General features: G+C 41.0%; 2 gene segments (V, D, J or C); both read right to left on the bottom strand.

The window, feature by feature from the left end:
• Positions 1–2,454: 2,454 nt before the first annotated feature.
• On the bottom strand, positions 2,455–6,672 carry LOC111728258. The segment is given in 4 exon segments: positions 2,455–2,564; positions 3,660–3,795; positions 5,829–6,211; positions 6,600–6,672. Coding segments are annotated over 4 exon segments (678 nt in total).
• Positions 6,673–12,135: 5,463 nt separating this feature from the next.
• Positions 12,136–12,629, bottom strand: LOC111728257. The segment is given in 2 exon segments: positions 12,136–12,452; positions 12,575–12,629. Coding segments are annotated over 2 exon segments (372 nt in total).
• Between the last annotated feature and the right edge of the window lie 3,199 nt (positions 12,630–15,828).

Here is a 15,828-nt window from a genome sequence, read left to right as displayed (position 1 = left end):
GGGAAGTATTTGGGCTTGTATTTTTGGTATGATTTCTCTGTTCCCACATAAAGGGGCAAGCTGACTGAGTTGACCAAGGGAAGGGATAAAACAGATAATCAATTGTCTCAAATTTCTATCATACAATTCTGAAGTCAGTTGCCTTATTTCTCAGTTGTGACGGTGTCATATTTTATCTCTAATTGAGGCAAGTTTAAGCCATACACACTTATTGACAGTATTTATGTGTGTGGTGGACTTCTGTTCATCCTGTGGTGTAGTTTTCTGTTACTTTGTTTTACCTCTTGAGCCATTGTGGCTTCTGAGCTCTGAGCTTTAGCTTTTGGATAGTTTTACACTGGTGGGTGTCTACCATGCTGATCATCATATAATGCAGGTCTGGTCTTCTCAGATTCCCTCAGTGATTGCTTGTCTGAGAAAGTCTTTATTTCTCCCTCATGTAAGAAACTTAGTTTTGCAGGATACAAGCTAGACTGACTTTTATCCTGTTTTAGAATTCTGAGGCAAGATCCCTCCTCCCATTCTGGTTTGTAGAGTTTCAGTCTAGAAGTCAGTAGTTAATATGAACGGTTTTCCTTTGTAAGTTACCTCCTGTTTTTGCCTGACTGTGCTCATAGGAGTGCCTCCTTGGGGTTTATTTTGGCCTTCCTAATGATTATGTGTCATGGGAAGTACCTCTTTCCGATGAGTCTCGCAGGAGTCTTGTGGGACTCTTGTACCTGGATATCTAGTTTTCTAGCCAGGCCTGGAAATTTTCCTCAATAATTCTCTCAAATAAATTATCTAACCCCCGTGAACTTTCTTCTTTATCCTCAGGGATGCCTACAATGGTTATGTTTGGTCTGTGTACACAGTTCTACATTTCCTGGAGACTTTATTCGTTCCTCTTGCTTCTCTGGTCATTCTCTTCAACTGACTTGTTTGGCACAAAGGTATTACCTTCAGCTTTGAGAGTCTTCTTTGGCTTGATTGAGCCTATTCTTCAGGCTTTCCACTGTGCTGTGTAATTCCTGGAATGGATTTTTCATTTCCAGAAAAATCTGTTTGGTTTTTCATTAATACTTCAAAGTCTTTATCCATTTTTGTATTGTCTTTTTGGTTCCTTGTGTTGGGTTTCCATTTTATCTTGTACTTCCATGAACTCACTTATAAACACTATTCAAAATTCATCACCTGTCATTGTAATCTTTTTATTTAGGCTGGCATCACTCGTAAAGAGTTCCTGTTTTCTTTGATACAACCGTAAACATAAGTCTTCCTGCTTGAGGACGGAGGTTTTCTTTAGGGGGTGTCCTATCACCTTGGTTTTTCATATTTCCTGAGTTTTGCTGCTGGTTTCTTCTCATTTGGCCTCTCTGTTGAGAGTTGAGGATGTTGGAACTGGCTTATGGGCTTGTCAGGGAGACATGGAGGATCAGTTCCTGACTGTGTCAGGGAGAAGAGTACTGGTCCTGAGGTGCCTCTCAGGTTACCCCTGACCTGCTCTCTTCACTTCTTACTGACAAAGTATAGTGAGTTTGGTTCCCAGCTTACCCTTGTTTACTATGGGGGTGGCAGGTTGTACTCGTGCTTATGAGTCAGCCACACCCTGTTAGCTTTAACTGGAAGATGCTTTAATGTCCTACATAGTTGTTCTCCAAGTGACTGGATGGTGATTGCATGAGTTGGCTGCCAAGATGTTCTTTTGTGTAGTAGACTGTGGTCCTCTAGATAGAGTACTAGAGTGCTGCAAGCCTTAGGAGGGACTGTGTAGCTCTCAGGTGGTTTCTTGAGCTCCACTGCCAAAACAATGGGGGAGGGGCAAGGCAATTTATGGCTAGTTTGTGCCCAGCCAGTGAATTGTCCCTGTCAGTAGGTGGGGCCTACAAGAAGAAAGAAGCTACAGTGCTGTTTCTGGGACCTGGATTGGCTTAGTCTCTCTGGAGAAGCACTGGGATGCCCCAGGTGGTAGGTGGGGCCCTGGGGCTTCCAGAGGAGTCCTTAGTCTGTGCTGCAGCTGAGGCTGGTGGGGGATGCAGTTGGGCTGGGCCAGCTTGCCCCTTAGGCTCCACAGAAGCTGGCCAGTTAGCTTTTGTGGTAGGGGTTAAAGATCTGCTTCCAGTTTGAGGCTGAAGCTGCCCACCCTGGCAGAGTGTCAGTGTGTGGCAACAGGCACAGCAGAGCCTCTCTCTCCTCCCCACCCTCTGCTCCACAGCCTCCCCTAAAGCAGGGAGACTTGTATTTAGGGTTAGTGATATAACCCTAAATAGTGGGAGGATATCCTGTAGCTCGTATGCAGTGTCAAATAGCAATATACTCAGACTGTACTCTGCAGATCTGAAGAATAAAATACATGACTCTACCACTCTCCCAGAACATGTCTTAACTTCAGACAAATAGTTGGAGATATTATACCCTGGGAAAGGTGGAGACTGGCCTGGCTTGAGCAGGAACCAACTCATATAAGTTTTTGCATCAATTATTTACAAGGCACTTGTTAGACCAGCAAGAGATAGAGTTTGGCTCTTCAAGAGTGCTGATCAGGGAGAGTGGAACCTGGGTCATCACAATGTCCCCAGTGGATCCTAAAATAATATACGAGAGAAAAAATGAGTGTATGTGCAAGCATTATGATCAATTTTTATTTATATTTTAATATTTCTGGCTAATTCAATTTTCTGTACTTTTGATTCATATGCCCAAAAATGTCCAATTTCTAAAGTGATCCTCAAATTTGCAAGGTACAGAGAGATCTCTAGAAGTCCTCTAAACCATCTCCTCTAAACCATTTCTGTGTAGGAATTATCACCAGATGAATGGCCTTGCTCCTTCTGTCACCAGATGAATGGCCCTGCTCCTTCTGGAATCTTCCTCATTCTTTGTTCTAGGCCTAACATGCCCCATCCAGGGGGACCATTCATGCACATCTAACATGTGCACAGAGAACACATGGGAGGCAGTGGGCCCTAGAGCTTCCCTCCCACCCCAGTCTCATTCCTCATCTCCTTACCAGTTACTCAGAGCATTAGCAGCCCCAGGAGCTGAGCAACAATTCTCATTATTATTTGAATAACTAGAGTAAAATTTGCCTCCTTTACAGAAGAATGTACATGTACTTGTAAAACCTCTGAAAATTCCATAGTTAATAAAACTTAGCATTTATTTTCATGATCGTGGATATTCATGTTAACAATTATCTGGCACATTAAGGTGGTCAGCACAGTGTTTCTACTGCTGGACATTGAGCTCGGCTCAAGCCTTTGGGCTGTGTTTGATCTGGGACCAAGACAGTGACTATGTCAGGAAAACATTTGTATGGCAAGTAACAGGCCTGAACAACATCCCCAAATCAAGCTCAGCAGGCAAATGTAAGTGCAGGAATCTAACTTTAACATAGTTGCAAACAATTTTTACTTATCCTTTCACTATATTAATTTATAAAGTCTCTGAAATATTTCCTACATTTAATTTTCAAAGGCATTATCCCATGGGAAAATCGTCATGTTTTTCATAATTCTTATTTCTCCAGTATAAAATCTTTTTCAAATATAGTTTTGCATTCAATAGAAATAAAGGTGGGCATGTTTTCGACATAGGACTTTTCTCATTGGGAAAAGAATTGTCTTTCATTAAAGCAAATCACATTTAAAATGCAGCTGCTTAAAAATATTGTAGATTACCTGTTAATTTGTTAAAACTAAGACTGTCATTCAACATGCCTGAGGTGCTTTTGCTACTTGGCAGGTGTAATCTGCTCACAGGGATCAGCGCTGATGCTGCACTGGCATCCGGACAAACACTGAGTAACAAAGTTTCCTATGAAGGACAATTTATACTATGCGCACCTTTAGGTTTTCCTGTTTATTTTGTCAAGAGAGTGTTTTTATTTGTTTGTCAAATGATTGGTATATATTGTAGACAATTTTCTAATTTTCCTTCTTATTCTATGGCTTAATAGCATTTTCCTGCAATGATCTCAGACTTCCTAGTAATAAGTGAAACCACATTCCAGCACATTCCAACATGATCTCAGACCTGAAAAGTTTTGAGATTTGGAGAAATATAGACCTTACTTGGCATCACCATCATTTCTGGAAACACAATTCCCCAAATCCCTCTTCCCTGTATGGTTTCTTATAGAGTTACTCAATGAAGAGCCCTTCCTTCATATGTGAAAGTCAAAAGACGATGATTACTATTTAGTGACGCTTGTAGGCAGACACCTGGACAAAGCTGAGGAATGGGGGACACTTGGGGGACAAGCTGCACCAGCTGAAAGCAGCAGCAGCCTCCCCTTGGGCTTCCCAGACTGGTCTGAGGACCAAGTGGTTAAGGAGCCCATAACTCCAGTGGCAGATAGACTCTGACTATTGGCAAAGCCCCCAGGATTCTCCTGTGTCTGCTATCAGCATCCCTGACTACTCTAGGTGCAGGTTTCTATTTTTCATTCTGCTTTGCTGTTTTAAACAATTCCAACTTGGAATCTTAAAGTAGCTTCTATTTTGATCTTTGGACCCTGACTGATGCCATAAAACATTTGTCAGGTATCATAATTGCCGTCCGTTCTTAAATCAAGGAAGTCATGGTTACATCTGCACTAGTAAGAGTGAGGAGCAAGAAAGAACTAGAATGCAGAGCACCCTCCCAGGCCCATTCTGTACACAGCAGAATACAGTACTTTTATATGAGTTCTCTTCTGAAGGACCATTCTCTTTCAAATCATCTCCAGATAAAAGATGTAGGAATAATGAATTTTGGATGCTCACCTGTACCCTCCTGAGTGACTAGGAGTATGTGATATGACCTAAGGACCATTCATGTGGGAACTTCACTAACCCTTCATGTACTCAGACCGTAGAGCCCTGCTTGATGCAGGACTTCCCCCTGAGCTGGCAGTGGCGTTAGGACACAGCCTCAGGGCCACTCAGTGACTATCAAGGCTGTGAGTGTTTCCAATACACACATGTGAGTTTCCATCAGGGTTTGTAGCTCAAGGCCAACACCACCAGCCTCCCCCCCCCCCCCAACGTTGGGCGGCGGGGTTGGTTTTTTTGGCGCCGGTTGCTTCTTGTTTTCTTTCTTGTTTTCTTTTTTTCTTGTTGCCCCGTTCCTATTTTTTTTTTTTTTGGGGGGGCAAAAATTTCCCTTTTTTTAATTTTTTTTGGTTTTGGCTTCCTTTTTTTTTCTTTTCTTTTTTTTGGATTTGTTCTTTTTTTTTTCCGTTCCCATTTTGGGTTTCGGAATTCCCTTTTTCTTTCACCTTGCTTTGGCTTGTTCAAGGTTTTTCTACATGACTTTTGATTTTAAAATAGATTTAAAATAGTTAAAATCCAAAAATTGTACAGTTTTCTTTGGGTACTCCCAGAAACAGTGTAAAATGCTGGATCTGTCCCTTATTACAGAGACTTGAGTTAAAAACTGTGGTGTCGAGTGTGAAGGTGGGTAGAGGTGAAGGAATGGAGCCCATACCACTAACCCAATCCAGCTTCATGTGCACTGGTAGCTATTTAACCAAAATGACATGGAAAATATATATTAATTTTCTATTGCTATGAGTCAGCTTCAATGGCAAACCTGTGATGCTGACTTGATTTAATTGAAAAGTAAATGCAGGCCAGGCAAGGAAGATTCGGATGAGCTTTCACTCACTTTTTCTTAAATCCTGTCTGGTTATCAGGGAGCATTTTGACCCCCTCAATTCTCCTTGAGGTTCTGCCAGGGATAGCTGGCCCAGCTGACAGGTCCTGTGTGTGCTGTCTGAGCTGAACCTGGGGCCTCAGGGTCCAGAGGATTCACCTGCAGCTTGTCACCCTGAGTTCCTCACAACTCAGGCTATGGTGCCTACTCACCAGACAAACAACCTGGTGGGCAGCTGGGCCACCCAGCAGGGAGGTTTGTGTTTGGGGCTGTATCACTGTGTGAGGATATTCTAGAGCTTGCAAGCAGTAATAAACCCCAGCATCCTCAGCCTGCACCCTGCTGATCTTCAGGGTGAAATCTGTCCCTGACCCACTGCCACTGAACCGGTCTGGGACTCCAGGGTCCCGGTTGGAAACCCTATAGATCAGGCGCTGTGGAGACTGGCCAGGCTTCTGCAGGAACCAATACAAATAGGTTTTTCCATCACTGTACAGGAGGCTCTTACTAGCCCTGCAGGAGATGGAGGCTGGTTCTCCAGGGGTGACAACCAGGGAGAGTGGAGTCTGGGTCATCACAATATCCCCACTGGATCCTGAAAGAGGGAGAAAGAACTGCAAGGTTATGAAGAAACATTCTTAGACATTTTTCATTCTTTATTCCAGGCTAAATTATTTTTCATGTGTGCGATTTTGTCTCAGACCCTCAAAATATTCAATTTGAAGCAGAACAGAGATTTTCCAGCCATGAGAGAACTTCTAGAAGTTCCCAATATCTTCCCCTCTGTCTGAGTCAGAGTTTTTACCAGAGTTTTCCTAGCTCCTTCTAGAATCTTCCTCACTTTCTCAGATCTGAATCTCATACTCTGCATCCTGGAGGACAAGATGTGCACATCTAACACGTGCACAGAGCACACGTAACAGGCAGTGGATCCCTGAGGTCCTCCTCACCCCACTCCCCTCCTCATCTCCTTCTGTCCTTACCAGGGACCCAGAGCACCAGCAGCCCCAGGAGCTGAGCAGGGAGCCTCATTGTGAGAAGCTGGACTGAGGAGTCCTGATCAGTCAAGGCAAGGTCAGAGCTGAGCTTTTATTTCAGACTCCCAAGGGAAGGTCCTCCCCAGGGGACAGTATGCAAATCCCCTGGTGGGTGCAGTGGTGCTGAAAGAAATAAGAGGTGGGTGGGGCCCTCTCTTGAGCCAACTGATAGGAAATATTATCTCAGTTTAGAAGGAAACTAAAAGAACAAAATCTATTCTGCCTCTGTAGGAGAAAGGACATATTTAATTTTTCCTTCTTTTTCCTTCACTTGTTTTTAGTTCTTCTGCATTTTGCTGGGAAGATTATAATGTCTGAACTGAAGAATTTCCATTTGTCATTGTGTTTTGTAATGTTAAGTGTAATGTGTGTCATTCTGAACTTACTGTGTTTCACCAGAATGTGCTTTATTGAGTTTCTTTCATCGATGCCGCAGTGTATTGTGCTGCATTTGAAAAGTTTTTGCTATCGTTGTTTTCAAATATTTTTCTCATTTCCTTTCTCTCAGGTCTCCTCGTTACTTCCATACACACTGACCTCTAACACTCTGAGGACTTGTTCATTTGCTTTAATCTTTTTTTCTTTAAAATAGATGATTTCTAATGACCTACTGTCAAGCTCACTGCTTCTTTTGCCATAGATGATGGTTTTGTATCTATCTAGTGAATTCCTCCCCTGGGTTCTTGAACTTTTCATTTCCTGAATTGTCATGTTGTCTTTTTTTCATAACTTCTACTTCTGTATTGAAAATCCCTATTTGTTGAATGATATTCTTCGCATTTGCTTTTATTAGCCTTTGATCATAGATCAAAGATTAACAACCATTCTTTAATGTCTATAATTATTTTGAATTCTGTTTCCTATTTAATATTTAAGTACTACTATCACTTCTTTTGTATTATCCTTATTTTTAGCTTATGGTTTGACTTTCTGGGACCTGTCCCTCTATCTGTATTGTTTACTAGTAATCAATGATTTGGGAGGCTTTGCTTAAACATCAGAAGCTCATGATGCTTCTACCAATTCACCTTCATGTGATTTGGCAACTTCATGGAAACTGCAGCAGCTCTTACTTCCTTTCTTCTTACTTATTTACCACTCATCCTTCTTGACCTCTGTGTTAATTCTAATACGTATGCAGAGATTGTCTCATCAACTCTGTGATTCTACCCTTTCCAGGAATCTACATTAGCTTTCAGCTCATCTATCACCTGTCTCACCCTGGGCCATCCCTTGGACTAGCAAAGCTGTGGGCTTTTTCTGTTCCTTTCCTATAGACTTCACCACAGTTAGCTGGAAACACTGACAGATCTTGCTGCTCCCTACTGGAACTCAGGTAGACCCCTCAGCAACAAGCTGCTTGTGTTTGTTGTCATCTCGTGTTGGTCCTACTGCAGTTTTCAGTCCTTGCTCATTGTCCTTTGTTAGAAGGGAGCAACCCCAGGCAAAAGGCCACAAAGTTTCCCCTTTCTTACCCAAATTATAGTACTTATTTAAGAATTAAAACTTCTCAATTTATTCTCTGTTTTAGGTTATTTTCAGAGCCCTGAAATAGTGGTTTTATATATGTTGTTTCATTTCATACACATTGGTTATCTTTCTGAAGAGAGAATGCAACAAACCTTTATGACATTATCATGAGAAGTGTTTTCTAAAGTGAATTTACTGAACATAAGGGCCCCATTGAAAGGGAATGGGGCTGTGGATTAGCATAAATAAATTCTGAGTAGAAAATCCAGTGTCCACACCCTTGAGTTAAGGAGAAACAGAGCTCAAAAGAAGAACTGAACTCTAATGTCTCGATTTCTTATTCTCGGAAGTATCCCCTGGGAATCTCAAACATGTATGTCCTGCCTAAGATTAAGCAAAGAAGTCAATATACTATAGATAATTAGAGGAAATAAAGGATTATACCTGAAGAATTAGTCATTAAGAACTCAGGGTCTATGAAAGACATTTTGGCATTCACCCATAGTCCTAACTACACTGAAGGATTACTTTAGCCCACAAGTCAGATGGCAGCCTGAGATTTCTAACAAGACTTCATTTGTATAAAATAACTACAAATAAGAACTCATATCTGTTCTCATATTTAATTATTCTTATTTTTATATTTCCCCTAATTTAGAAATAATTTTAGTCTTAAAAACGTTTCAGCAATACTAAAGTTTGATCAACATAATTCCACCTTTCCTTAATGGTATATGTTTTAGATATTACATAACCACAGCTTAAACTAACCTTGATGTAGTGGTTTTAAGTACACATATGGATTGCACTGATTTTGTCTCCATGGATGCCTTTTTTCAGGTACAGAATGAAATTACAGTATCCAATATTGCATTCAATCCTCATGTCTTCTTAATCTCCTCTGATCTGTGACAGTTATTCTTTTCTTTTTCTTTCTTTTTTTTTTCTTTTGTAGTTTTTGTCTGGGGCTGCTTTGAACCTGCCACGCTGTCATATGGAGCCAGCACCCTACTCCTTTGAGCCACAGGCACTGCCCAATGTGACAGTTATTGATTCTTTCTTAGTTTTTCGTGACCTTCAGACTTTTCATGTGTACTGATAAATAAATTTTAAGACTTTTTTCCTGATCTTTCCTATTGCTTATATTGAGACAATGTATTTTTGACAAGAATATCACAGAAGAGATAGTCCTGCAGAGTGTCCCAAGGCAGAAATTACACACTTTCAACTCGAGTTATTACTAGTGATGGGGAAGAAATTTGGCCAATGAAAGTCTTTCCATAAGGAAGTCTTGGGCAATAGGAACCCAGAGAGCGTCTTCTGCCTTCCTCCTATCTGGTTGTATGCCCATTTTATTAGGAATCATCTGTTCCTATCTAAGCCTATAATTGCATTTCCTCCTCCCCAGAATTTTGTTCTTTAAACATTGGATGCTTGATCAAAATTATTGAAGTAAAAAACTATGTTTCTTCTTAAATGACAAATGATTCTGTGATGGCCGTTTACATACAAATACTGACAGCCTGGAGGAAGAAGAAGAGAAATTGGATTATAAAAATATGGAAGTTCACTCAACACAGCTTTTCACATTGTCTAGGCCGAGGAGCAGAAGGTCAGACTGAAGACAGCAGAGAACAATTCCAGCTTCGATGTGATTCATAGTCACAAGTGAAAGAATTCTTTCAGAGAAAATGTAGGAATCTGCAGAGAAACTACCAGAACTAATTAGAAAAATACAAAATTATTACAAACCATCTCTGCCTAATTCTCTGCCTTTAAAGACACCTCATGTAATGGAGAGACTCAAAGACCAGGCAAACATGAATTTTGTTGCAGGCCGGATCTACAAATATCAGTTTTAGATTAATTCAACTGTGAAATATTTCCAGAAATGGACCCTGCACACCTGAATGGACCACAGGGAGTGCAGCTGGCTTGGGCCTCATAACCTCACTGCACAACCAGCCTGGGACTCAGGTTTAGACTCAGCAGTATGACACTGGGGGAGGAACTGGAGGGTCCTGCTGGTCCACTGTCCTCACTTGACACCAGTTGTTAGTCTGATCCTCAATGTTAGGGATTAAGGAGGGGTCAAGACTCTTGGCACATTGGATGCTCACAGGTGCCAATAGCCAAGTGAGCTTCCATTAGTTGAAATCCACATTGTTAAGGCCACGCATGGGCCTCCATGGTATTATTTGAGAAGTCTGGCTAAGAGAGCTGGGAGAGGTGATAGCCTTAAGTCTATGTGAGATTTGTTCTTAATTATTAAGAAACTCCTGTTCAACAATAGCCTTTAGATGACTATTTACTTGGGAAGTATTTATTTTTTACCCTGGCTAATTTTGAGAATTGCAGTCATCGTTTTCCAAACATTTTTTGTCTCCCATCTTTCAGCTGTGTTTCTTCTAAGGCCTGATCATCTGCCAGAACCAATACTCTATGAGACTGTGCCACTGAATTGCTTATCACGCTTTGGAGAGTGGCCACGAGGTGTAAGCCTTGTAGACCTCCCACTGTTGTGACTTCTATTTTTCAAATAGAATAAATAAATATCAAGGCAATACTATATCTCCAAATTCACAAATAATTCAAAAACAGAAAGAGACACCTAGGTTAATCTGGAAAATAAGCCTTATTTTGATTTAAATGAATGTATACATAAGCATGCACAGTTAACGATGTATCAAATGTATATACTGTAATGCACCTATATGTGTATTATAAACATATATGCACATTTTCATAAATAAAGTAAATATTGCTCTTTATTCTCAAATATTATTCAGTTGGAACGGATAATATCTTTCTAAATGGATTCTTAAACATTACATTAAGGCCATATTTTTCTATTTGTTAATTTTTATTTTAATTTGGTTTTATTGTTTCAGGTAAAGTGACAGTGTCAAGAATTAGGTTTCAATGTTTGCATTTGTTAAAATCCCTTGTATGGCTATATTTTAATAAAATCCATTTATGTGTATGGCTAGATATTTTATAGGTTAACATTTGCCTATTAGTGATTTTAGACAACTCAGAACTTAGTAGTTTATAACACTAAGCATGCATTCTCATTTTCATGGATTTTCCTGTTAATGATTTGTCAGATGGAGGCAGGGCTCAGCTGGGACTCGATTGCAGGCCACTGAGTTTGTCTCCATTCTATGGATTGTGTCTGATCTGGTGTGAAAGCTGAATGGCAATGAGTACTCAGGACACACCCTCCTCACACTGAGTACAGGAGGGAGCAAAATCCCCACACAAAGTGTCACAGCCAAATATTTGAGCCTTATATTGACAAATAATATTTTCATCTTAATTTTAAATTTTAATTAATTAGAAGACAAAGATGGAGGTAATTTGCAACATGTGACTTTACATGGAAATTTTTTGTTTGTTTTTTTTTATTGTTGGGAACTCATTGTGGGTACAATGAGGGAGGTTACACTGCTTGTGTTGTCTGGGTGATGTCCTTCTAGTAATAGTGTCCTGCCTCTATGTGGAAATTTCTTAAAAGGTCAAACAGGAGGGAAAAAATACATTTGCCTTATGTAAAGGTTCCCCCCAAATGTAGTTCCTTCCAAATGGGGACAGAGAAGGTCAAACTATCATTCTTTGTTGATGACATGATGTTTTACTGAGAGAAGTCCAAAAACTCTATCAAGACTCTGGAAATTGATAAAGAAATACAGCAACATCAATGATACCTTTTCCTTTGCTGTTTGAAGAACAATTGGTGCTATAATCCGGACTCCTCAGGTATAATCACAGCTCTCCTTTCTTAGAACAGGACAGTCATTGCCATGTCAGTGCTGCTGGGGCTGAAGAAGGGAAGTGAGACTCAGGAGCAGAGGAGCCTCTTGGCCCCTTTCACCAAAACCACCCAGTGGCCTTCAGAGTATCGTTGTCTCTGAGAAATGCTCTCAGGGGATGGAGTCACCAGGAGGAACATCTGTACTGCTCCACGTGGGGCAGCCCAGCCACAAATAATTTCTACCCAGGGGGTTTATGTTCAGGCTTGTAGCACTGTGGGAGGCCATCTGTAATCTTTTAGACAGTAATAAGAGGCAAAATCTTCAGCCTGCAGGCCGCTGATAGTAAGAGTGTAATCTGCCCCAGACCCACTGCCTCTGAACCTGGAGGGGACACCAGATTGCAAAGTAGATGCAGCATAGATCAGCAGCTTGGGAGATGCCCCTGGTTTCTGCTGATACCAGCTTAACTCATTGCTAATGCCCTGACTGGCCTGACACCTGATGGTGACTGTGTCTCCCAGAGATGCTGACAGGGAGGATGGAGACTGGGTCATCTGGATGTCACATCTGGCACCTGAGATAGAAACATACAAAAAACATCCATCTTATTAATAAAGTTATAAGAGGACACCTCTGAGGAGCCAGGCAGGACTGACCACACGGGCTTAGTAAATCCCTGATATTCTCCCTCCTTACCTAGGAGCCAGAGCAGCAGGAGCCCTAGCAGCTGAGCTGGTGTCCTGGCATCCATGCTGTGTCCTGACAGGGACTGACTCCTGCACAGTGTGTGAACAGCTTTTTAATAAGTGTCCAGGCCAGGGCCCTGTGCCTTGGAACATGCAAATCGGCAGAGGGAGGGTAGGCTGGGCACAGCTGCAGGGCTGGCTCGTCTCAGTGACTCTGGACAGGCCCAGTGTCCCCAGGGGTGTCAGATCACATCAGGGCAACACAAATTTGTTTGTACAGAATGTGTTTCTTCCTAGGGACTACAGACACAACTAGGCTGCTGTCTTGTGAGTAGAATTTTCTATTGATCCTTTGAGGTTCATGTCTTGCTTGTCTTGCTCTCTCTCCTTCTGAGACAGGGTCTATAGACCTAACACAACTGTCAAATCTCACAGGGATCTTTTAGGTTCCCTGCTTTTGGTACCTGGGCTTATTTTTGAGTCCACAAATCCTTTCTCATTGCTCTCCTTGCCTGACAATCTACTTGTGGCACATTCTCAGCACTACCATCCAGAGATGGGGTAGAGTCGAAGAGGAACAGAAAACATGCACCTGCCATAATTTGTAAGGAAATCCTCATACACTGCCATTCACCTCTGCTATCTTGTCATCTCCAGCTAAGCCTTGGTCCTCCTTCCTCTCTGAATGCTCAGTCCTACCCGGAGTGAAGTGGAGCGATGGAAGCAACCAAGTCAGTGTTGGTCAGGAATTTCCTCCCTCCACATCAGAGGAAACCTTGGCTACGTTTCTAGCTATGCGTATTATGAGATGTTTTTATGCTAGATGTTTCCTGAGCTCCTGAAATTGTTATGTTTTAAAACTCTTAACCATAACCATTCTTTCAGAGGCAGAGCTCCTTTTAAACACTCCTCATGTATATATACCTGTGAATTTACAGTGTGGCCTAAACCTACATATTCATTCTTCACCAAATTCTTTCAGTTCCTAAGAGAACACAGTTCTCAATGGCTGGGTTAAAGTCATGGGGTCCTGTTTCAAGCAAAGAGACACGCAAGCAGGGAGGTAAAGGTGGAATCCCTACTTATGGACGGGCACCTATGTGGAGTGGACAGGGAGGCCTGTATGAGGAAAGTTCTGAGAGGTATGAGATGTTCCAGTACAGCTTGAACATGTGGTCACTGGAAAAACGATGAGGTCTCCCTGCCTGGGAAACAATGTTTGTGGTAACCTAGTCAGGGTTATTAGAGCCTGAGCAGAGTGTATGAGTGTGGGGGTGGGCAGTGTCTTCAGTAAGAGTGCAGGTGGCAGTGACAACAGGAGATTGGGTTCATCCAGGAGGGTTGTTGATCACATAAATGAATGCATTAGGGATAGCTTGAGCCAAGTTGCTCATCACTGAAGAAAACAGATACAGTATAAAAAAATGAACACTTTGTCTATAAATTTATTTCAGAATAAAGTGTGGTTTGTATCAGAACTAGGCCATCTGTGTAAATTCACTAATGTATATAAACATAGATATGAATGGATTGATGAATAGATAAATAGGTAGATGAAATTTTTTTTTTTCTAAATTCAAAGCAATGATATCCCAGTTCTAATAATCATGCATCGTTCCTACAGGTCCCCACTGAACGAAGCCAGTGATCTTTTGAGAAATGGCTGATTCCAGCTCTAGGACAGGGAAAATACAAGAGGAGCTTGGACCATCTTGTGTGAGAAGCTTCGATGTCCTTAAAGCATAATGAGAGTATGTCAAAAGTGAAGAGAACGCAGCTAGTGTAAAACTCCAGTGGCTGAATTTGGGGAACCTAAATATTAAATACAAATTATAACATAATGCATTGAAGAGGTATACACCCTTCGTTTCATACTGATCTTTTGGTAAGAAATGTGGTAAGAAATGCTTTTCAAAATAGCTAAGAAATTCTTGATAATTTTTTAGTAATTTCAAGGGAAGATCTGACAGACATCTTTTTTAAAAAAATTAAATCATAGCTGTGTACATTAATGCAATCGTGCGGTACAATGTGCTGGTTTAAATACAATTTGGAATATTTTCATCAAACTGGTTAATATAGCCTTTATGGCATTTTCTTAGTTATTGTTTTAAGACATTTATATTCTACACCTAGTAAATTCCATACGTCCATTGTAAGATGCACCATAGTTGTGTTCCCACCAATTACCTACCTCCACTCATCCTCCCCTCTCCCCTTTCCTCAAACCAGAAATTGAAGTCACATGATTAGCAATGGGACTGATTAATTTCATAGACCACTTAGTGGAATGCAGTGAGAAAAACACAGGATCCACCCAGGATATTCCTGCCAAAGATTGATGCCTAAATCTATCCTTGAGGAGAAACAAATCCAAATTGAGAAATACTCAACAAAATAGCTGATGTATAATTATCAAAAGTGATATGATCACGAAAGTGAAGGAATAAGTGTAGGATTGTTCTACACCAAAGGAAATGAAAGTGACATGGTAACATGTCCTTCTGGACTGAATTAGTGTTCCTAAGACATAATGGAGACAATTGTCAAAACGTGAAATGGACCCGAGGATTAGGTGAAGATATACATTAATGCACGTTTCTTGACTTCATGGTCGTATTGAATTATGAAGTGTAATTCTAATTTGTAGGGAATGGATAGTAAAATCTTGGAGGGTGGGGCTGTCAGCTCTTCAACTTACCCTCAAATCATTCAAGGGAAAATATGCTTTGCTATAAGTATGATAATGTCTTTTATTAATATTTTGTTTTATTTTATTCTTCTGTCTGAATGGTAGGCATTAGGCATGTTTCATATAGATACTTTTTCTTTTTTTTGAGATAGAGTCTCATTTTTTTTATTCCAGTTAGAGTGCCATGGTGTCAAACTAGCTCACAGTAAACTCAAACTCCTGAGTTCAAGTGATCCTCCTGCCTCAGCCTACCTAATAAGTAGCTGAAACTATGGGTGCCCACCACCAGGCCCAACTAAGTTTCCTATTTTTAGTAGAGATGGGGTCTTGTACTTTCTCTTACTGGTCTCAAACTCTTGAGCTCAAGTGATCCTCCCACCTCAGTCCCCCACAGTGGTAGAATTATAGGTGTGAGCCACCATACCCAGCCCATACTTTGTTTTTGTAGAGACTGAGGCAAAGCTCTAATATAATATTTCTATTTTTAAATCCAAAACATTGCTCTTAAATTCATGCTAAAGTTATTGTAAACATTTCAAATTGTCCCTGTCCCATCAACAAGACCACTAAAA

The sequence above is a fragment of the Otolemur garnettii genome, unplaced genomic scaffold (assembly GCF_000181295.1).
Source record: "Otolemur garnettii isolate 467f Iridium unplaced genomic scaffold, OtoGar3 scaffold00147, whole genome shotgun sequence".
NCBI classification, from domain to species: Eukaryota; Metazoa; Chordata; class Mammalia; order Primates; family Galagidae; genus Otolemur; species Otolemur garnettii.
Note: the sequence above shows the minus strand (reverse complement) of the source record. Positions and strands in the feature narration are given on the sequence as shown.